Source organism: Haliotis rufescens, unplaced genomic scaffold, assembly GCF_023055435.1.
Source record: "Haliotis rufescens isolate VD_foot unplaced genomic scaffold, xgHalRufe1.0.p SCAF_4, whole genome shotgun sequence".
Classification (NCBI taxonomy): Eukaryota; Metazoa; Mollusca; class Gastropoda; order Lepetellida; family Haliotidae; genus Haliotis; species Haliotis rufescens.
In genome coordinates, this window is record NW_025964112.1 from 23980861 (window position 1) to 24004849 (window position 23989).

The 23989-nt window shown below is 47.9% G+C and overlaps 1 protein-coding gene across 4 annotated transcripts in view; it reads right to left on the reverse strand.

Annotated features, from left to right (window-relative positions):
* Nucleotides 1-23989, reverse strand: part of LOC124126461 (1-phosphatidylinositol 3-phosphate 5-kinase-like) — a 124995-nt gene that overhangs the window by 49599 nt on the left and 51407 nt on the right. For all 4 annotated transcript variants that reach the window (XM_048382645.1, XM_048382647.1, XM_048382648.1 and 1 more), the window contains 8 exons: nucleotides 23770-23928; nucleotides 23451-23551; nucleotides 16533-16604; nucleotides 15067-15238; nucleotides 13132-13310; nucleotides 12669-12782; nucleotides 10408-10598; nucleotides 5645-5738 (listed from right to left, as the gene is read on the reverse strand). In XM_048382645.1, coding sequence (XP_048238602.1) covers nucleotides 5645-5738; nucleotides 10408-10598; nucleotides 12669-12782; nucleotides 13132-13310; nucleotides 15067-15238; nucleotides 16533-16604; nucleotides 23451-23551; nucleotides 23770-23928 — 1082 coding nt within the window. The remainder of the gene's footprint in view (nucleotides 1-5644; nucleotides 5739-10407; nucleotides 10599-12668; nucleotides 12783-13131; nucleotides 13311-15066; nucleotides 15239-16532; nucleotides 16605-23450; nucleotides 23552-23769; nucleotides 23929-23989) is intronic.

Sequence of the window (23989 nt, forward strand, 5' to 3'; positions counted from 1 at the left end):
GGATCTTGGTGGCAGTACACATGTATATATACTGTGATGTTGGATGCAGTATGGGTGTCTATATACTGTGGTGTTGGTGGCAGTATGGGTGTTTATATACTGTGATGTTTGTACAGTATAAGTGTATATATACTGTGATGTTGGTGGCAGTATTGGTGTCTATATACTGTGATGTTGGATGCAGTATTGGTGTCTATATACTGTGATGTTGGATGCAGTATGGGTGGCTATATACTTTAATGTTGGTGGCAGTATAAGTGTCTATATACTGTGATGTTGGTGACAGTACGGGTGTCTATATACTGTGATGTTTGTACAGTATAAGTGTATATATACTGTGATGTTGGTGGCAGTATGGGTGTCTATATACTGTGATGTTGGATGCAGTATGGGTGGCTATATACTGTGATGTTGGTGGCAGTATGGGTGTCTATATACTGGGATCTTGGTGGCAGTACACATGTATATATACTGTGATGTTGGAAGCAGCATGGGTGTCTATATACTGTGATGTTGGTGGCAGTATGGGTGTCTATATACTGTGATGTTGGTGGCAGTATTAGTGAATATATACTGTGATGTTGGTGGCAGTATGGGTGTCTATATACTGTGATGTTGGTGCAGTATAAGCGTATATATACTGTGATGTCGGTGGCAGTATTAGTGTATATATACTGTGATATTGGTGGCAGTATTGGTGTCTATACTGTGATGTTGGTGGCAGTATGGGTGTCTATATACTGTGATGTTTGTACAGTATAAGTGTATATATACTGTGATCTTTGTACAGTATTAGTGTATATATACTGTGATGTTGGATGCAGTATGGGTGTCTATATTCTGTGATGTTGGTGGCAGTATGGGTGTCTATATACTGTGATGTTGGTGGCAGTATTAGTGTATATATACTGTGATGTTGGTGGCAGTATGGGTGTCTATATACTGTGATGTTGGTGGCAGTATGGGTGTCTATATACTGTGATGTTGGTGGCAGTATGGGTGTCTATATACTGTGATGTTGGTGGCAGTATGGGTGTCTATATACTGTGATGATGGTGCAGTATAAGTGTATATATAATGTGATGTCGGTGGCAGTATTAGTGTATATATACTGTGATATTGGTGGCAGTATAGGTGTCTATACTGTGATGTTGGTGGCAGTATGGGTGTCTATATACTGTGATGTTTGATGCAGTATGGGTGTCTATATACTGTGATGTTGGTGGCAGTATGGGTGTCTATATAATGTGATGTTGGTGGCAGTATTAGTGAATATATAATGTGATGTTGGTGGCAATATTAGTGTATATATACTGTGATATTGGTGGCAGTATTAGTGTATATATACTGTGATGTTGGTGGCAGTATTAGTGTATATATACTGTGATGTTGGTGGCAGTATGGGTGACTATATACTGTGATGTTGGTGGCAGTATTAGTGTATATATTCTGTGATGTTGGTGGCAGTATGGGTGTCTATATACTGTGATGTTGGATGCAGTATGGGTGGCTATATACTGTGATGTTGGTGGCAGTATGGGTGTCTATATACTGTGCTGTTGGATGCAGTATGGGTGGCTATATACTGTGATGTTGGTGGCAGTATGGGTGTCCATATACTGGGATCTTGGTGGCAGTACACATGTATATATACTGTGATGTTGGATGCAGTATGGGTGTCTATATACTGTGATGTTGGTGGCAGTATGGGTGTCTATATACTGTGATGTTTGTACAGTATAAGTGTATATATACTGTGATGTTGGTGGCAGTATGGGTGTCTATATACTGTGATGTTGGATGCAGTATGGGTGTCTATATACTGTGATGTTGGATGCAGTATGGGTGGCTATATACTTTGATGTTGGTGGCAGTATAAGTGTCTATATACTGTGATGTTGGTGACAGTACGGGTGTCTATATACTGTGATGTTTGTACAGTATAAGTGTCTATATACTGTGATGTTGGTGGCAGTATGGGTGTCTATATACTGTGATGTTGGATGCAGTATGGGTGGCTATATACTGTGATGTTGGTGGCAGTATGGGAGTCTATATACTGTGATCTTGGTGGCAGTACACATGTATATATACTGTGATGTTGGATGCAGTATGGGTGTCTATATACTGTGGTGTTGGTGGCAGTATGGGTGTCTATATACTGTGATGTTTGTACAGTATAAGTGTATATATACTGTGATGTTGGTGGCAGTATGGGTGTCTATATACTGTGATGTTGGATGCAGTACGGGTGGCTATATACTGTGATGTTGGTGGCAGTATGGGTGTCTATATACTGGGATCTTGGTGGTAGTACACATGTATATCTACTGTGATGTTGGAAGCAGCATGGGTGTCTATATACTGTGATGTTGGTGGCAGTATGGGTGTCTATATACTGGGATCTTGGTGGTAGTACACATGTATATCTACTGTGATGTTGGAAGCAGCATGGGTGTCTATATACTGTGATGTTGGTGGCAGTATGGGTGTCTATATACTGTGATGTTGGTGGCAGTATTAGTGAATATATACTGTGATATTGGTGGCAGTATGGGTGTCTATATACTGTGATGTTGGTGCAGTATAAGCGTATATATACTGTGATGTCGGTGGCAGTATTAGTGTATATATACTGTGATATTGGTGGCAGTATGGGTGTCTATACTGTGATGTTGGTGGCAGTAGGGGTGTCTATATACTGTGATGTTTGTACAGTATAAGTGTATATATACTGTGATGTTTGTACAGTATTAGTGTATATATACTGTGATGTTGGTGGCAGTATGGGTGTCTATATACTGGGATGTTGGTGGCAGTATGGGTGTCTATATACTGTGATGTTTGATGCAGTATGGGTGGCTATATACTGTGGTGTTGGTGGCAGTATGGGTGTCTATATACTGGGATCTTGGTGGCAGTACACATGTATATATACTGTGATGTTGGATGCAGTATGGGTGTCTATATACTGTGATGTTGGTGGCAGTATGGGTGTCTATATACTGTGATGTTTGTGCAGTATAAGTGTATATATACTGTGATGTTGGTGGCAGTACACATGTATATATACTGTGATGTTGGTGGCAGTACTGATGTATGCACTGTGATCATGGTGGCAATACACATGTATATATACTGTGATGTTGGTGGCAGTGTAGGTGTCTTTATACTGTGATGTTGGTGGCAGTATGGGTGTATATATACTGTGATCTTGGTGGCAGTATGGGTGTATATATACTGTGATCTTGGTGGCAGTACGGGTGTATATATACTGTGATCTTGGTGGCTGTATGGGTGTATATATACTGTGATCTTGGTGGCAGTATGGGTGTATATATACTGTGATCTTGGTGGCAGTACGGGTGCATATATACTGTGATCATGGTGGCAGTATGGGTGTATATATACTGTGATCTTGGTGGCAGTACAGATGTATATTTACTGTGATTTTGGTGGCAGTACGGGTGTATATATACTGTGATCTTGGTGGCTGTATGGGTGTATATATACTGTGATCTTGGTGGCAGTACGGGTGTATATATATACTGTGATCTTGGTGGCTGTAGGGATGTATATATACTGTGATCTTGGTGGCAGTACGGGTGTATATTTACTGTGATCTTGGTGGCAGTACGGATGTATATATACTGTGATCTTGGTGGCAGTACGGATGTATATATACTGTGATCTTGGTGGCAGTACGGATGTATATATACTGTGATCTTGGTGGCAGTATGGGTGTATATATACTGTGATCTTGGTGGCTGTATGGGTGTATATATACTGTGATCTAGGTGGCAGTATGGGTGTATATATACTGTGATCTTGGCGGCAGTATGGGTGTATATATACTGTGATCCTGGTGGCAGTACGGGTGTATATATACTGTGATCTTGGTGGCTGTATGGGTGTATATATACTGTGATCTTGGTGGCAGTACGGGTGTATATATACTGTGATCTTGGTGGCTGTACGGATGTATATATACTGTGATCTTGGTGGCAGTACGGATGTATATATACTGTGATCTTGGTGGCAGTACTGATGTATATATACTGTGATCTTGGTGGCAGTAAGGGTGTATATATACTGTGATCTTGGTGGCAGTACGGGTGTATATATACTGTGATCTTGGTGGCAGTACGGGTGTATATATACTGTGATCTTGGTGGCTGTACGGGTGTATATATACTGTGATCTTGGTGGCAGTACGGGTGTATATATACTGTGATGTTGGTGGCAGTAAGGGTGTATATATACTGTGATGTTGGTGGCAGTATGGGTGTCTATATATTGTGATGTTGGTGGCAGTACGGGTGTATATATACTGTGATCTTGGTGGCAGTACGGGTGTATATATACCGTATATGACCGCGGATAAGCCGACCCCGTAGATAAGCCAAGGTGTTAACTTGACCATTGAAATAGGAAAGAAAATGATATGACCCGCAGATACGCCGTACCAGGAAGTGAAAGGCAAAAAACACTGCGTAGTCGGACTGCAAGACATGTGTCGGTACTCACAGATATTCAAAAATATAAGGTGAAAAAGTTATTATTATTTCTAATAAAGATTTAACAAACCCGTCATCCACTTTCATAATGTGGGCAGCTGTTTCTCTTGTCTTTTTTTAATCTCATAATGATCATTATATGTTGCCATCAACAACGAAGCGCCATTTTGTGTATCGGTGTATATAGAAATATGAACCCGTGAGAAAATATATCAGCATGGCGTTTTTGTGTCAAACTTATGATGAGAATGTCAGTTAATAAAAATATACCAACTTTTATACCCCCTTTATACCACTATTGTATGTAATCCAATTGATTTAAATAAACTATTAACACATTGAATGACCATCACTTACTCACAGGCTTGATCAGTTTATTAAACTAATCCCTCGAAAACAAAGGAATTAAGCCCCTACTCCCAACACGATCGCTAAGCACCCACAACTTGAAAATGTTTGTGTAAACAACATGACAATACCAATCGGTTCGTTATTATCAGTGCTCATTTCCTTGTGTACCATGTTGCTTTTTAAACAACAGGAAGCAATCACAGTGGTCACCGTTTGTGACGCCACAGGAAACAGCTGATCACATGTTTTTGCAAATGGCGAACGGAATAACTCGCCGTTACAGTTGTTTATTTGCCTCTTTCAATAAAGGTAGATACTTGTTCACCATCAATTTATGAACTTTGCAAAATGTACGTAATAGCTATTGGCGATTTCAGCTGGGGATTATATATTATATCTGTGAATTACATGTAAAGATTGTGGAGTTTATGAAGAACGATAAACTTTGAACATTCAATTGAAAACTTATTATCGGAAGTAGTAACATGCATAACATATTTTTAATAATGACAACATTGGTGTATAATAATAACTTTATTGATAATTTATAACAATAATGGCTCTAGTCGTGACAACTTCCAAACTTTCGGGAAGTTGTATTCTATCGGACTGTCATTCAAGTGATGTTTCTGACGGATCACAATCTGAAAAATACTATCATGAAAGTGTATCCCGTGGATAAGCCGACCCCTTTCTACAGAATCTTTTTTCTGGTCCTCAAAATTCGGCTTAAACACTGTCATATACGGTACTGTGATGTTGGTGGCAGTACTTACTTGTTGTTCCAGCGTACCACAGCCTCAGCTACCAATCTCTTCAACTTGATCAGGTCATCATGTATTTCAAGGAACACTGGCTTCATCTCAAGACCTTGGTGAAGGAAATAAACTTCCAAATAATTGGACTCAGCTTATAAGGATTGTAAATTATTACAATTACAACCAGTTGTGTTACCCTATTTCAACAACAAATTTTCTTTACTGCATTGTACATAAGTAATAATTGTTAATAATTCAAAGAATACTACCTTTATTACATAAGAGCCAAAATTCCTGTAGTTTGGCTGTCATCACACTATAAATATCTTAAGATTTTCACAACTAGCCATAACCAGTTGAGATACTAATAGCACACCATAACACAAATAGTACTAATACATATGCGCATGTGAGAGGCAGGAAAGCTCACTTTTTTCTTCGATCAATGGGGCAGTGGGGTAGGCTTGTGGTTAAAGCGTTCACTTGTTATACCAAAGGCAACACATTTGAATCCCCACATGGGTACAATGTGAGAAGCCTGTTTCTGGTGTCCCCGTTGTGATAGTGCTGGAATATTGCTAACAGCCATGTTAAACCATACTCACTCACTCACTCACTCACTCCAACATCAGCAACTAGAAGCAGATTATAGGAAGGTCGGTGTTAAATATTTGTATTACTTTTACTAGTATTATGTGAATTATTAACAAAGATAACTATTGTTTGATAAAACTCTACGAATACAAAACCTAAATTACATCAGTGCCAGAATATACCAGGGCAATCGATGGGTTCTGACATCTAGCAATACCCTTCTGAATTTAGCGAGAACTTTAACCCAAACTCAATGATTTCTGTCCAATTTTGGATCTTTAATTCCAGTATTTTGGGGTTACCTTATTCTTTCAAACAACATTTTACTAGTTGTTTTAACAAATATAGATATACTTCATCCCGAAATCATGTCAAAAGGCTTATTTTCAGAATGTCAAGGACATTTCTGAATATTTGGTACAATTTTATCTTCTGGTCGGAACATCAGGGTCATTGATGTATCACAAGCTCCCTACTGTTCATCTGATTCACCTAGCCATGAGACTTGCTTCCCCTCTCTCAGCCCAACGGCCAGGCAAGATTTCTCAGCCTGCTGGCGTGTTAGGAACTCTGTTCTGATGGATGCTTATCTCTGCAGATATTCAAGCATGGCCTGCATGTTATTCTGTTGCTCCTGCAACAATTCCTTCATGACGCTCAATGAGAGCTAAGGCATGACTTCTGTCTGGGGAGGATTGTCAGATACTGTAGGAAGTTTGGGTTTTCTTTTTGGCAGCTTGAGAATGTTTTTCTGGGCTCCGCATGGCGAGTGTTCAGAAGCTCCTCCTGCTTCTCAGCCGCCTCCCTATTACACATCATCCTAGATTCAGAGATCGTGACAAACTAATCCTGTGTAAGTGAGGCACATTGAGCGCATCTAGACCCCTTCACACATACTGTAGGATGGCGCTTCAAACAATCAGTTTGAGGATCACCAATAGTCTTGAAGTGAAGACGACAACACATTACCAAGAGACTAGACCCTAAGAAAACTAAATCCACTAATAACACAATCTTGTCCATTCACACCCTATGTGTACTGGTCAGTAACCTTATTCCAGTGTGAAAAATGACAGCTCTCAGGCTGAAAACATGTATCAAAACACAGGCCTCTGGTATGAGGAGCGAAAACCTTAACCACCAGGCTACCCCATCGCCCTGCTCATGTTGGAGAGTAGTGAGGTTTTCTTGCCGCGTGCATGAAGAAAGAGGCTTAGGAACAGAGTTACTATTAGTATTGCAACAAGTTACGGATAGTTGACAGTGAAGAGGACTTCTGTTGACCCCCTACTGCTGCACCCACCTGAACTGTCCCCACCCCCTACTGCTGCACCCACCTAAACTGTCCCCATCCCGTACTGCTGCACCAACCTGAGCTGTCCCCACGCCCTACTGCTCGTCCCACCTGAACTGTCCCCACCTCCTACTGCTGCACCAACCTGAACTGTCCAAACCCCCTACTGCTGTACCCACCTGAACTGTCCCCACCCCCTACTGCTCATCCCACCTGAACTGTCCCCATCTCCTACTGCTGCACCCACCTGAACTGTCCCCACCTCCTACTGCTGCACCAACCTGAACTGTCCAAACCCCCTACTGCTGTACCCACCTGAACTGTCCCCACCCCCTACTGCTCATCCCACCTGAACTGTCCCCATCTCCTACTGCTGCACCCACCTGAACTGTCCCCACCTCCTACTGCTGTACCCACCTGAACTGTCCCCATCTCCTACTGCTGGACCCACCTGAACTGTCCCCATCTCCTACTGCTGCACCAACCTGAACTGTCCCCACCTCCTACTGCTGCACCAACCTGAACTGTCCAAACCCCCTACTGCTGTACCCACCTGAACTGTCCCCACCTCCTACTGCTGCACCAACCTGAACTGTCCCCACCTCCTACTGCTGCACCAACCTGAACTGTCCCCATCCCGTACTGCTCCACCCACCTGAACTGTCCCCACCTCCTACTGCTGCACCAACCTGAACTGTCCCCATCCCGTACTGCTCCACCCACCTGAACTGTCCCCACCTCCTACTGCTGCACCAACCTGAACTGTCCCCATCCCGTACTGCTCCACCCATCTGAACTGTCCCCACCTCCTACTGCTGCACCAACCTGAACTGTCCCCATCCCGTACTGCTCCACCCATCTGAACTGTCCCCACCTCCTACTGCTGCACCAACCTGAACTGTCCCCATCCCGTACTGCTCCACCCATCTGAACTGTCCCCACCTCCTACTGCTGCACCAACCTGAACTGTCCCCATTCCGTAGTGCTCCACCCACCTGAACTGTCCCCACCTCCTACTGCTGCACCAACCTGAACTGTCCCCACCTCCTACTGCTGCACCAACCTGAACTGTCCCCACCCCCTACTGCTGCACCCACCTGAACTGTCCCCACCCCCTACTGCTGCACCCACCTGAACTGTCCCCAACCCCTACTGCTGGACCCACCTGAACTGTCCAAACCCCCTGTTGGACCCACCTGAGCTGTCCTAACCCCCTACTGCTGGACCCACCTGAGCTGTCCCCACCCCCTACTGCTGCACCCACCTGAACTGTCCCCACCTCCTACTGCTGGACCCACCTGAGCTGTCCCCACCCCCTACTGCTGCACCAACCTGAACTGTCCCCACCTCCTACTGCTGCACCCACCTGAACTGTCCCCATCCCGTACTGCTCCACCCACATGAACTGTCCCCACCTCCTACTGCTGCACCCACATGAACTGTCCCCACCTTCTACTGCTGCACCAACCTGAATTGTCCCCACCTCCTACTGCTGCACCAACCTGAACTGTCCCCATCCCGTACTGCTCCACCCACATGAACTGTCCCCACCTCCTACTGCTGCACCAACCTGAACTGTCCCCACCTCCTACTGCTGCACCAACCTGAACTGTCCCCACCTCCTACTGCTGCACCCACCAGAACTGTCCCCACCTCCTACTGCTGCACCAACCTGAACTGTCCCCACCTCCTACTGCTGCACCCACCAGAACTGTCCCCATCCCGTACTGCTCCACCCACCTGAACTGTCCCCACCTCCTACTGCTGCACCAACCTGAATTGTCCCCACCTCCTACTGCTGCACCAACCTGAACTGTCCCCATCCCGTACTGCTCCACCCACATGAACTGTCCCCACCTCCTACTGCTGCACCAACCTGAACTGTCCCCATCCCGTACTGCTCCACCCACCTGAACTGTCCCCACCTCCTACTGCTGCACCAACCTGAACTGTCCCCATCCCGTACTGCTCCACCCACATGAACTGTCCCCACCTCCTACTGCTGCACCAACCTGAACTGTCCCCATCCCGTACTGCTCCACCCACCTGAACTGTCCCCACCTCCTACTGCTGCACCAACCTGAACTGTCCCCATCCCGTACTGCTCCAACCACCTGAACTGTCCCCACCTCCTACTGCTGCACCAACCTGAACTGTCCCCATCCCGTACTGCTCCACCCACCTGAACTGTCCCCACCTCCTACTGCTGCACCAACCTGAATTGTCCCCACCTCCTACTGCTGCACCAACCTGAATTGTCCCCATCCCGTACTGCTCCACCCACCTGAACTGTCCCCACCTCCTACTGCTGCACCAACCTGAATTGTCCCCACCTCCTACTGCTGCACCAACCTGAACTGTCCCCACCTCCTACTGCTGCACCCACCTGAACTGTCCCCACCTCCTACTGCTGCACCATCCTGAACTGTCTCCATCCCGTACTGCTCCAGCCATCTGAACTGTCCCCATCCCGTACTGCTCCACCAACCTGAACTGTCCCCACCTCCTACTGCTGCACCAACCTGAACTGTCCCCATCCCGTATTGCTCCACCCATCTGAACTGTCCCCAACCCGTATTGCTGCACCCACCTTAACTGTCCCCACCTCCTACTGCTGCACCAACCTGAACTGTCCCCACCCCCTACTGCTGCACCCACCTGAACTGTCCTCACCCCCTACTGCTGCACCCACCTGAACTGTCCCCAACCCCTACTGCTGGACCCACCTGAACTGTCCAAACCCCCTGTTGGACCCACCTGAGCTGTCCTAACCCCCTACTGCTGGACCAACCTGAGCTGTCCCCACCCCCTACTGCTGCACCCACCTGAACTGTCCCCACCCCCTACTGCTGCACCCACCTGAACTGTCCCCACCCCCTACTGATGCACCCACCTGAACTGTCTCCATCTCCACCCAGGTCCTGTAGCTTCTGCTGCACATCCTGAGCCAGATCTCGTAGTCTGGACTTCTCAGACTGTTGTTCTGTGACGAACTCAGACACAGCCCGGGCTGTTGATTCACTCTGTGTTTCATTTCGGAGCTTCATCGTACACTCCAGAATAGCACTGTATTTTTCCATACCTCTGAAATATAAAAAACAGATTTGGAGGTGGCGACTGGGGGAGTGTGGAGGTGGGGGTTGGGGGAGTGTGGAGGTAGGGGCTGGGGGAATGTGGAGGTGGTGACTGGGGGAGAGTGGAGGTGGGGGCTGGGGGAGTGTGAGTGTGGAGGTTGCGACTGGGGGAGTGTGGAGGTTGGGGCTGGGGGAGGGTGGAGGTAGGGGCTAGGGGAATGTGGAGGTGGGGGCTGAGGGAGCATGGAGGGGGTGACTGGGGGAGTGTGGAGGTGGGGGCTGGGGGAGTGTGAGTGTGGAGTTGGCGACTTGGGGAGTGTGGAGGTGGGGTCTGGGGGAGGGTGGAGGTAGGGGCTAGGGGAATGTGGAGGTGGCAACTGGGGGAGAATGGAGGTGGGGGCTGGGCAAGTGTGGAGATGGCGACTGGGGGAGTGTCGAGGTGGGGGGTGAGGGAGCGTGGAGGTAGGGGCTGCGGGAGTGTGGAGGTAGGGTCTGGGTAAGAGAGAGTCTGGAGGTAGGGGCTTGGGGAGTGTGGAGGTGGGCCTATGGGAGCGTGGAGGTGGGGGCTGAGGGAGCATGGAGGTAGGAACTGGATAAGAGAGAGTGGAGGTAGGGGCGGGGGAGTGTGGAGGTGGGGGCTGGGGGAGTGTGGAGGTGGGGGCTGGGGGAGCGTGAGTGTGGAGGTGGCGACTTGGGGAGTGTGGAGGTGGGTGCTGGGGGAGGGTGGAGGTAGGGGCTAGGGGAATGTGGAGGTGGCAACTTGGGGAGTGTGGAGGTGGGGGGTGAGGGAGCATGGAGGTAGGGGCTGGGGGAGTGTGGAGGTAGGGTCTGGGACAGAGAGAGTCTGGAGGTAGGGGCTGGGGGAGTGTGGAGGTGGGGCTATGGGAGCGTGGAGGTGGGGGCTGAGGGAGCATGGAGGTAGGAGCTCGATAAGAGAGAGTGGAGGTAGGGGCAGGGGAGTGTGGAGGTGGGGGCTGGGGGAGTGTGGAGGTGGGGGCTGGGGGAGCGAGTCTGGAGGTAGCGACTGGGGGAGTGTGGAGGTAGGGGCGGGGGAGCGTGGAGGTGGGGGCTTGGGGAGTGTGGAGGTGGGGGCTGGGGGAGCGTGGAGGTGGTGACTGGGGGAGTGTGGAGGTGGGGGCTGGGGGAGAGTGAGTGTGGAGGTGGCGACTTGGGGAGTTTGGAGGTGGGGGCTCGGGGAGGGTTGAGGTAGGGGCTGGGGGAATGTGGAGGTGGGGACTGGGGGAGCGTGGAGGTGGGGGCTGGGGGGAGTGTGAGTGTGGAGGTGGCGACTTGGGGAGTGTGGAGGTGGGGGCTGGGGGAGGGTGGAGGTAGGGGCTAGGGGAATGTGGAGGTGGCAACTGGGGGAGTGTCGAGGTGGGGGGTGAGGGAGCATGGAGGTAGGGGCTGGGGGAGTGTGGAGGTAGGGTCTGGGACAGAGAGAGTCTGGAGGTAGGGGCTTGGGGAGTGTGGAGGTGGGGCTATGGGAGCGTGGCGGTGGGGGCTGAGGGAGCATGGAGGTAGGAGCTCGATAAGAGAGAGTGGAGGTAGGGGCGGGGGAGTGTGGAGGTGGGGGCTGGGGGAGTGTGGAGGTGGGGGCGGGGGAGCGTGGAGGTGGGGGCTGGGGGAGCGTGGAGGTGGCGACTGGGGGAGTGTGGAGGTGGGGGCTGGGCATGGTGTGGAGGTGGGGGCAGGGGAGTGTGGAGGTTGGGGCTGGGGGAGTGTGAGTGTGGAGGCTCAGTGATTGTGGAGGTGGGGACAGAGGAAGTGAGTGTGGAGGTGGGGCTGGGGGAAAGTGGAGGTTGGGCCTGGAGGGATGTGGAGCTGGGGGCTGGGGAAGTGAGAGTGTGGGTTGGGGTGATGGGTCCTTGTTGTTATCTGCCACAGTACTTTAACAATGGGGTTGGGCAGATGTTTCTTGCTTTGGATTCTGACAAATGTTCTATATTTCCAAACTTGTGGATCTGATATAATTACCATCTACATTTGCTTTTCTTTAACAAGATTGAAACTATTTTCCATGTTGACATAAGTTTGCATATGATCTTTCTACAGCAGTCAAATATGTATATGCACTACTTACTTGTTTGTGATGCTACGCACAACATCCTTGAGCTTGTCTACACTGGTAGGAATCTGATGGAGGGACACAATGATAGGAGGCAGGGCTAGTTCTCTCAGCAACAGTTCTGTGTATCTGGAAACAAATATTGTTGTGTATTAACCAGAAAGACAAATATGTAGGGCTACTCCCCTCAGCAACAGATCTGTGTATCTGGAAACAAATATTGATGTGTATTAACCAGAAAGACAAATATGTAGGGCTACTCCCCTTAGCAACAGTTCTGTGTATCTGGAAACAAATATTGTTGTGTATTAACCAGAAAGACAAATATGTAGGGCTACTCCCCTTAGCAACAGTTCTGTGTATCTGGAAACAAATATTGTTGTGTATTAACCAGAAAGACAAATATGTAGGGCTACTCCCCTCAGCAACAGTTCTGTGTACCTGGAGACGAATGTTGCTGTGGGTATCTGAGTCCTACCTGAATGATGCAACCATGTTGTTGTAGCCGAAGTACTGGTTGTGGTCTTGATGCAGAGAGTGTGCACATGGCTCCGCACTTGCCCGCCTGGAAAACTGCACGCCATGGAAACGCAACTCCAGGTACTTGGCGAAGGAAAGGTTCCAGGTATCCACAGTGATAGGGACAACTGGCGTCACCTACATAAACATTGAACAACAATCATGGAGGGCTCACTTTCTCTGTGTGAAGCACATGATTGCACAAACCTGCTTACAGCACAACACAACTACAGGACACACACCTGCTTGCACCACAACAAAACTACATGACACACACCGGCTTACACCACAACACAACTACTGGACATACACCAGCTTACATCACAAAACAACTACAGGACACACACTGGCTTACACCACAACACAACTACAGGACACTCACCTGCTTACACCACAACACAACTACAGGACACACACCCGCTTACAGCACAACACAACTACAGGCTACACACACCGGCTTACACCACAACACAACTACTGGACATACACCGGCTTACAGCACAACACAACTACTGGACACTCACCTGCTTACAGCACAAAAAACTACAGGACACACACCTGCTTACACCACAACAAAACTACAGGACACACACAGGCTAACACAACAACAAAACTACAGGACACACACCGGCTTACACCACAACAAACTACAGGACACACACCGGCTTACACCACAACAAAACTACAGGACACACACCCGCTTACACCACAACACAACTACTGGACACACACTGGCTTACAGCACAACACAACTACAGGACACACACCTGCTTACATCACAACAAAACTACAGGACACACACCGGCTTACAGCACAACACAACTACAGGGCACACACCTGCTTACACCACAATACAACTACATGACCCATACGTTCTTACACCAAAACAAAACTACTGGACACACACCTGCTTACACCACAATACAACTACATGACACACGCCGGCTTACACCACTTCTACAGGACACACACCTGCTTACAGCACAACACAACTGCAGGACACACACCTGCTTACAAAACTACTACAGGACACACACTGGATAACACCAAAACACAACTACTTGACACACACCGGCTTACAGCACGACACAACTACTAGACACACACCTGCTTACACCACAACAAAAATACATGACACACACCTGCTTACACCACAACACAACTACAGGACACACACCTGCTTACACTACATCTACAGGACACACACCGGCTTACACCACAACACAACTACAGGACACACACCTGCTTGCACCACAACAAAACTACAGGACACACACCGACTTACACCACAACACAACTACTGGACACACCGGCTTACACCACAACACAACTACTGGACACACACCTGCTTACACCACAACTACTGGACACACAACTTCTGGACACACACCTGCTTACACCACAACTACAGGACACACACCTGCTTACACCACAACTACTGGACACACCTGCTTACACCACAACTACTGGACACACACCTGCTTACACCACAACTACAGGACACACACCTACTTACACCACAACTACAGGGTACACACCTGCTTACACCACAACTACAGGACACACCTGCTTACACCACAACTACAAGACACACACCTGCTTACACCACAACTACAGGACGCACACCTGCTTACACCACAACTACAGGACACACACCTACTTACACCACAACTACAGGGTACACACCTGCTTACACCACAACTACAGGACACACCTGCTTACACCACAACTACAAGACACACACCTGCTTACACCACAACTACAGGACGCACACCTGCTTACACCACAACTACAGGACGCACACCTGCTTACACCACAACTACAGGACACACACCTGCTTACACCACAACTACTGGACACACACCTGCTTACACCACAACTACAGGACACACACCTGCTTACACCTGCAACACCAGCTCCACATCAAGATGTTGTTCTGTCCACCAGCAATCACAGAGTCCAGTTTTTTTAGGACAACATTGAGGTAGCCCTTGTCATGGGCAAATCGGCGGATGTGGTGAACCATCGGAGTGTCACATGTGACAGATGGACAGGAGTAAGATTTCCTGCAGTGAATAAGATTATTTGTTGAATGAGAGAATGAGTGAGTAAGATTATTTATTGAGTGAGAGAATGAGTGAATAAGATTATTGATTGAGTGAGAGAATGAGTGAGTAAGATTATTGATTAAGTGAGCGTGACAGCTGAGCTAGCCATCAATAACCATGGTCTGTACCCAACTGTCAGGCAATTCTAAAGTTTTTTAGTTACAGATTCTACATACTGAACCCAAAAGCACCAATCAGAAAAGAAAAGAAATTGTTAGAAATATATTATTTGTCCTCATCCTCCAGCTTTGATGGGATTTAAATTATAAGAAAATGCAACAGTGAAAATCATACCTAATCAAACATGCTTATTTATATTTGATCAAATGCATTGTATGTGTCTCAAGGGCACTGCAAACATCTCTATGAAGAGAACAAAATCATCTCTTTCAGTAGTCTACTCGTATGTACATCTTACTTTTAACATACCAAACAGTTTTGGCATAATTGTTTTCACACAAAACCCCAAACAACTTCATGCCACATGAAACATAAATATATTACTGAGGTAGGATTAAAGAGAAGGAGTCCCTAATCTATGTCTTGTATCATAGCAAATCACACTGCCTTGGTATGTCTGCCTTGCTGATATGTCAAAAGTCTTACTTGCAGAACAGAACACTGACACCGTGTCCTGTAGTTGTGCTGTATGCAGGTGTGTGTCCTGTAGTTGTGGTGTAAGCAGGTGTGTGTCCTGTAGTTGTGGTGTAAGCAGGTGTGTACCCTGTAGTTGTGGTGTAAGCAGGTGTGTCCTGTAGTTGTGGTGTAAGCAGGTGTGTGTCCTGTAGTTGTGGTGTAAGCAGGTGTGTGTCCTGTAGTTGTGGTGTAAGCAGGTGTGTGTCCTGTAGTTGTGGTGTAAGCAGGTGCGTGTCTTGTAGTTGTGGTGTAAGCAGGTGTGTGTCCTGTAGTTGTGGTGTAAGTAGGTGTGTACCCTGTAGTTGTGGTGTAAGCAGGTGTGTGTCTTGTAGTTGTGGTGTAAGCAGGTGTGTCCTGTAGTTGTGGTGTAAGCAGGTGTGTACCCTGTAGTTGTGGTGTAAGCAGGTGTGTGTCTTGTAGTTGTGGTGTAAGCAGGTGTGTGTCCTGTAGTTGTGGTGTAAGCAGGTGTGTGTCCTGTAGTTGTGGTGTAAGCAGGTGTGTGTCCTGTAGTTGTGCTGTAAGCAGGTGTGTGTCTTGTAGTTGTGTTGTACACAGGTGTGTACCCTGTGTTTCCTCAGATTCCATAGCTGCCCACCATGTTAAACCGCTCACTAACCTGAAACAGTATCTCTCAAGGAAGCCTCCCAGGGTTATATCATTATTACCGTAGAACTCCATCTTCACAACCCTGCAAATACACGGTAGAAAACAAACTGACTTTTTATTAGGAGATTTCGAATGTTCACTAAACCTTTGAGCAACAGAATCCAGATGGCAGGAGGTTCAAACTCACAGTTCCAACTTCCAAATTTAGTAAATCTACATCAATTTTCATCTCTGTGTGACTATTAGCTCCAGAGAAGCATACTCATAATCATTTTTAATTATTATTTTCTTTCAGTTTCAGAATATCAAAAACTACTTCCAATTATAAAACAAACTTAGTAAAATCTAAATATTTTGTACATTTGTATACTTATCCTGCATTACTCCGTATTGCATTTACTGCTGTCTTTGACAGAGAGACGAACTGTGTGATATCCAGGTGCTGAAGAAAGTTGTTTCCATCTGTCCAGGAACCGGCGCCCCCTCCCACACAGTCGGCACGTGACCCGGAAGACATGACGTCATGTCAAAACACGCTTTAACATAACATCAGAAACTTCGTGGGGAGGTAGCTGAGCGCAGGGGGCGCACTTAGACTTCGTAATGCAGGATAAGTATACAAATGTACAAAATATTTAGATTTTACTAATTTTTTTAACTTATCCTGCATTACTCCGTATTGCATCTTTATCAGACGGCACGGCCGGTGGGCATACCTTCAGATGTGAGACAGAAGAAAACCCTCGACAAAGGTCCGATGAAACTGCACCGCATGTACAAGAGATGACCGGAACACCAGCGACCATTCCTGTCGAAGGAAACGAGAGTCGAAGCAAAAGAGGGAACACGAAATAGGTGACAGAAATAGTATGAGGCGGGAAAGCCAAAACTAGAACTGACCTAAGAGCGAATGCGGAACGCAGTAGAGCCCTCTAATCTGGGGTGATAAACACCAGAGAGTTCGACGGGCCCCGCTCAGGGTAACGGAGAATCAGTGGCGTCGGGGGTTGGTGACCTGTTGAGCTACCACTAGGGGACCAAAGCTATGAACGCCAGCAACATCTTCCAAGGCTACATCACGAAGGTAGTGGCTGGCGAAAACGGTGTCGGACCGCCAAAAACAGCCTTCCATGATCGATTTGAGGGAACAGTTACTATGAAGAGCCATGGTAGACGCGACCGCACGAATCTTTTGGGGGGGTCTCTTGGGGGGGGTCCAAATCCGGCGACTTTATAAGCTTGGAGGATGACCGCCCAGAGCCACAGGGAGATAGTATTCTGGCTGACCTCCGACTGCGACGAAGGGGAGACCGGTAGGAAAAGGCGTTTCCTAGACTTGCGGCAGACTTTAGACCGTCGCAGGAAAACCTTCAGGGCCCTAACAGGGCACAATAAAAGCTCCCCCATGTTGTCGGCACCCACAATCGACGAAAGTGAATGGTGAAGGATATATCAGGCTGTCCTGGGAGTTGATTCTTTGCGATGAAGTCCCAGCACAGCCTAAGATGGACTGCGCCATGAGTCCCGCGTTTGAACCGGACACGGGAGACATCGAGGGCGTGGAGCTCACTAACTCAGGCGGCAGTAGCCAAGGCCAGTAGAAACACCGTCTTCTTCGTTAAGTCGTAAAAGGAAGACGAGTGGAGTGGTTCAAAGGGAGCCTCCCGAAAGAGCCTTTAAGACCACATTCAGATCCCATGCAAGAGGTCTGAACTTGGCTTTCTGGTCTTCGGGACGAAACGAGCGCAGCAATGCCTGAAGTTCGGGGATTTTTGTCATTCTCCAGTCGTCCGCGATGGCAAGAACGGAGTTGATGGCAACCAAGTACGTGGAGATGGTAGAGCCTTTTAATCGACGTGTGCTGCAAAAGTACAGAAGAAACTCAGCCACGAACTGCGGTGTCGCTGTCATCGGATCCTGGTGCTTGTCAGAAGACCATTTATCATCATATAGTCCCTGTGTTGATGGACAATGGGCTAAAGCAATAGCCTTGGCCACTCTAGTCGAATAGCCCTTGGCTCCTAGGGTTTTCTGCAGATGTGCCAGGCGTGCAGACGAAACCGAGCGGGACTTGGGTGTGGCAACCGACTGTGTGGGTGGATCAGCAGGTTGAACCACGCCGGCAGTTCTAGAGGGTTGTCTCTGGCGATGTTTTGGAGGTCGACAAACCAACTTCTGGCCGGCCACCAAGGCGTGACCAAAACCAGTGTCAGGTGTCGAGTGGCCTGGATCTTTTGAAGAACCCTGGGAAAGAGAACCGGAGGCGGAAAAGCGTACGCGCTTAATCCCTCCCAGGGAACACTGAAGGCGTCGACTGCTACAGCAGCCGGATCCAGGACCAGCGAGATGTAAGTCGGCAGCTGGCAATTCTGAGACATGGCAAACAGATCGATGTTTGGAGTGTCGATCGTTTGACAAAGGACGGTGAAGATCTCTGGGTGGAGTCGCCATTCGGTGGGAGCCACCTTGTCCGGTCTGGACAGAGCGTCTGCCAGAACATTCTTGCAACCTGGAATGTGCTGAACAATTGTCTGAACAGCGGTCCACCAGGTCGAAGAATCGGAAGGTCTGGTTGAGCAGGGACTGAGAGTGGAGAGTACCCTGATTCCTCAGACACCACACCACGGTGATGTTGTCCGTGGAGATGGTCAACTGGGCGTGACGGAAAATGCACTGCCAGTGGGAGACGGCCATAATGAGAGCTTCCAGTTCCAGGTTGTTGCTGTGCCAGTGGAGTCGATCTCCGGACCACAGCCCTGCAACTGTTTGAGTCCCCAGATGAGCCCCCCAACCCTGTTTGGATGCGTCGACGAACAGGTGGAGGGTGGGCTGTAGAGCGGTCAAGGAGACGTCACCGCAGACGTTCGATTCCACCGTCCACCATCGGAGGAAGGGGTGGAGGTGAACCGGGACGGTGATGAGGGACTCCGGATCCTGCTGCCGGATGAAGGGAGCGAGAAACTTTTACAAACCTGTAGAGGTTATGAATTCTCTGATGAAATCCTCCTTGGGGCATTTTCCTGGCTCAAGAAAATCTACATGAAATAGTTGTAACCATTTTCCTTAATAAAAATTGTTACCACACAAAAAACTGCGTTTTTGTATGATATACGTCCACCCTTATGGTGCCTCACCCTCCACGGCGCGTCACGCCAAGGGAAGCAACTCTCACCCAAATCACTTTCCAAATGTCTAATGCTGACGGAATGTGGGGAGGCGGGTGGCCGTGCCCAAAGGAGGATTTCATCAGAGAATTCATAACCTCTACAGGTTTGTAAAATTCTCTTTCAGATTAAATCCTCCTTGGGGCACTTATTGCATCAAGATAGACTCCTAAAGATAATCTAGGAAGTGGCATCCGTCAGCAACAAGCATGCATAAATACATCGTATTTTGATTATTTCAATGAATAAACAAAAGTTCAATAAATAGAACCAACCTTATCGTGAGGCACCACCGTCGAAAGGCGGGGGCTGGAGACAGGGCATTATCGACCATACACAATGAAAAGAGCCATTCTTTGTGGCTTATCATATCGAGAACTCAAGACACACACCCCCCCCACCCCCCCACTTTTTTGAACAAGTGATATGGGGGCACAGATCACGAGAGACTATTAACCCGTGCAGAGCTAGGCCAGAGGGTCCCCATGAATCGAAGGAGTGCATGTGCAAATACGATGATTATCGAGTAGTAATGGCTGGTATTGTTATCGACCGTAGAAGATATAATCCGGACCGTTACTGAGCAGTGTTATAACGGCTAGAGATGCAGAACTTTGCCCAGTTCGGAGAACTGACTGACCAAACCGAGCACGCTCGCTTGAGTGTTTGTCGAGTTGGTAATGTTTGATGAACGTGCTCGGCTGGCTCCAAATAGCTGCGGAGCAGATCTCCTCAATGGGCAGAGCCGCGGTGTACGCTTGTGTTGTAGCCACTGCTCTAACCGAATGAGCCTTCAACTTGGTAGGGGGGTCCCTGCCTTGAAGGGTGTACACCGTACATATAGTAGAGACTATCCACAAGGAGATAGTTTGTTTGCTCGCAGGTGAGCCAGCCTTCCTACCGCCATAACAGCAAAATAGTTGATTATCCTTACGGATACCCTTAGTTCTGCTGATATAGGACTTGAGGGTCCTGCGGACATCCAAGACATGAGCCCTTTGGGGCTGGTAGGTGCCACGGGATTTACCAAGACCACATCCTGTCTGGCCACGAAAGGGCGAGGCATGTTTGGAGACGACCTTGAGAGAGGAACGGTTTGTAGTTGCCTTTGGAGGACTTGACTGCTGATTGGTGCGTGACATGCTCCAAGGCTCTGAGAGCCGTTTCATCTCTCGCGAAGCTGGAGACTCGGGCGTGTGTAGCGGAGATGGCACCATTAAAAAGGGTAGGACCCGACCAAGGTTGTCGTAGTAAGGAATGCTTGCGCAAATGGTCGACTTGGCGAAGTTTGAATGTCATAACAGTTAGGATTGGAGTCGGAGAGATCCTGGTCAATGGCTCTGGCAGAGGAGGAAAGTGTAGACAGTGGCTTTAAAGAACGCCGCAGTTCCGCAGTTCACGAAAGCAAGTCGGGAGTCCAGCATATGTATGGTGGCGGACTGGGAAGACCCGGTCATTCGATGTAAGTCCTCGTCAAGGATGTGCGCATCGTCGGCCACATCGAAGGAGTGGACAGGGAAATCATCACGCCGGAACAAGGAGCCTTGAATGATGGCGTGAGGGACAACTTAGCGAAGTCCTTGTCCAACGCCGTAACAAGGTCTGTCAGCATTGGGTCGGGTGGTAGCAAAGTTGGGTTAGACCAAATCGTAGATTTTTGTTCGACATCTGAGCCCGGGGAGTGAGCGACGGAGGTCTAACGGTCCGCTAGCCAATCAGCAACCTGTGATAGGCCCAAGTGTGTATCAATCTCGGGAGATGGAGGGTCATAATCGGGTCGAAATGATCCTTCCGATGAGGAGGAACGATGTCGAAGACTATGTACGGGTGAGCGACTACGAGAACAACGACGGGATCGAGCTGACTTGGACAAGTGCCGAGAAGCAGTCGGAGGCGACCAGGTGTACGACGATCGAGACCGATGAGCACCCGAAGTAGAGGGGGCCGCAGGAATCGAAGTATCTGTAGTCGGGGCCGTCAGTTGCGCCGGTGTCGCAGGAGGCACCGTCGGCGCCGCTGAGGCGGGGGTAGCTTGCGTAAACAATGACTGCATCCAAGCTTGCATCCAAGATGGATCCATAAACGATGACGGGAGGGCATGTCCATACGTAGGTGGCGCCGCACAAGTCAAAGGCGCCGAAGTAGTCAGAGGCGCCGCAGGCATCAGAGGCGCCGGATACATCAGAGGCGCCGGAGTCATCAGAGGCGCCGGAGTTGTTGACGTAGATGGTAGAGGTGACAGGAAACCCGTTACGGGCAATGCTGCAGACGTTGAGGTCGAAGCAGGCGATGGTAAGGGTGGTGTAGGAGACCATGAACGGTCGTATGCGTGCCATGGGAGGTAGACTCTGCGTTGGATGGCATGTTGGAGTGTCGACGCACACGTTGAGTGAAATGTTTCCGAAACACTCGTAGGTAGGCGGTGAAGGAAACTGGCGACAGGACTACAGTATCTGCACTGCTCTGTGAGGGTACACAGGGTTGTACAGTCCAGGCAGCAGGGGTGGGGGTCCCGTCCAGATTTATTCCCGCAGTAGTTAGTGCAGCGAGACATACTGGAATTGAAGCAAAAGCATAAGGATGTGTAAACACACAACTCGAAACATAATGTAACTCAACATAACTTATTCTGTTACAAAGTTTATGAGAGCAAACAATTACGCTTCAAACATGCCAAATACAAACATTAAATTTAATGTAAAACTCCAACCAGAGAGCGAATTCAAAACAAAAAACACGAAAATACCTGGACACGTAGTGAATCGCAAAAGGGAGGGAAAAAATGGGGGGGAAAACCAAAATAGCAGGAAACAACAATACGCTCAGAAATACCGTGACGAGAGCCACAACACGAGTGAGAAACGTTACCAATTAACAATAGAATGAAGTCAAAGGTAACAAACCAAATACAAGAAACAACACAGCAGACTTTTGTCGTAGTAAACAAAGAAAGTCAGGATCAGATAAAGATTTAATAGTTCCACGAGGGATACAGTATACTCCGTTCCGTGTGGCTAACAAAGCAGTTATGAGTTTTGACATGACGTCATGTCTTCCGGGTCACGTGCCAACTGTGTGGGAGGGGGCGCTGCTTCCTGGACAGATGGAAACAACTTTCTTCAGCAGATGGATCTCACACAGTTCGTCTCTCTGTCAAAGACAGCAGTAAATGCAATACGGAGTAATGCAGGATAAGTTAAAAAAATAACCACATTTTCTTCTTTTTGTGCCATGAACAAAACCTAGGTCACATAAGGTCCAAAATACTTTATGACAGCTCTGTACGCAGTTTTGTTCATTTCAGTGCTGAGGAGTAGAGTACCCCAGAATGGAAGTCAATTATCAGCAGTTTAGGCTGGGATTTCTGAGATATATTGTTCTACAATCATTTAATCCACATGCAGTGGGTGTCTGTGAGGGAAAGGATGAGAAACCCTTCTTTCATTAGCTTGATCAGATCATCTTGAGTGTGTGCCGACATTTTGTTTGAAGAAAATGCAAGAATATAACTTGCAATGCCACTGGTGTTGCTGCGTTCGAGCTGAGGTAATAATCCAGCCTAGCTCGGCAAGGGTGGAAACTGGACTTTTATAGTCGGGAAAATGTCCCATGGCGGGAGGGTGTTGATATTAGTACTTGATAATGATGCTTCTGTGTGTGGCTCTACACCAGGTTTGAACATGGATCATAATAGAGCAAGAAATTGTGTACCAGAGAGGATGTAGTTTGTACAGCTAAGTTATTGGACAAGCGATGATACCTACCATGGATAGACACAAGGGTTGGGGTGATTGGCTGACTTGTGAGAGTAGCTGCTGAAGAGGACAGCCATCTTCTGGTGGTTGCCTGTGTCGAGACAATCAATCTGTAACAAGCAACAGTTACTAACAACATCAATCTCTCACAAACATATCACCCAACAAAGCAACTGACTATTATTTGCAGACAAGCAATTATTTGAATGTAATATTCTTGGGTACAGCAAGTTGAGTCGTTAGGTATGAGAGAAACTATAAAAGAGTCCAAGCCAATTCTTTGATCACCTTACAGCTTCCAACAATGTCCACTGTTTTCAAAGCATACCTTCTTCTCCCAGTGAACTCCAGGTTTGTTTTTCTCATTTTCTGATTGTTCATCAAAGATAGCTTTACGCATCATATCTCGTTGTAAGTCAAAACGTGGATCAAGGGGAGGTAATACGTTTATCCTTCCACCACGAGCTCGGAAGTCGGCCAGTAGGGCCTGTAAATAAAAGTGTATCTGTAACTGAAATAATCTTTACATTCATCAATCAGGATCTGGG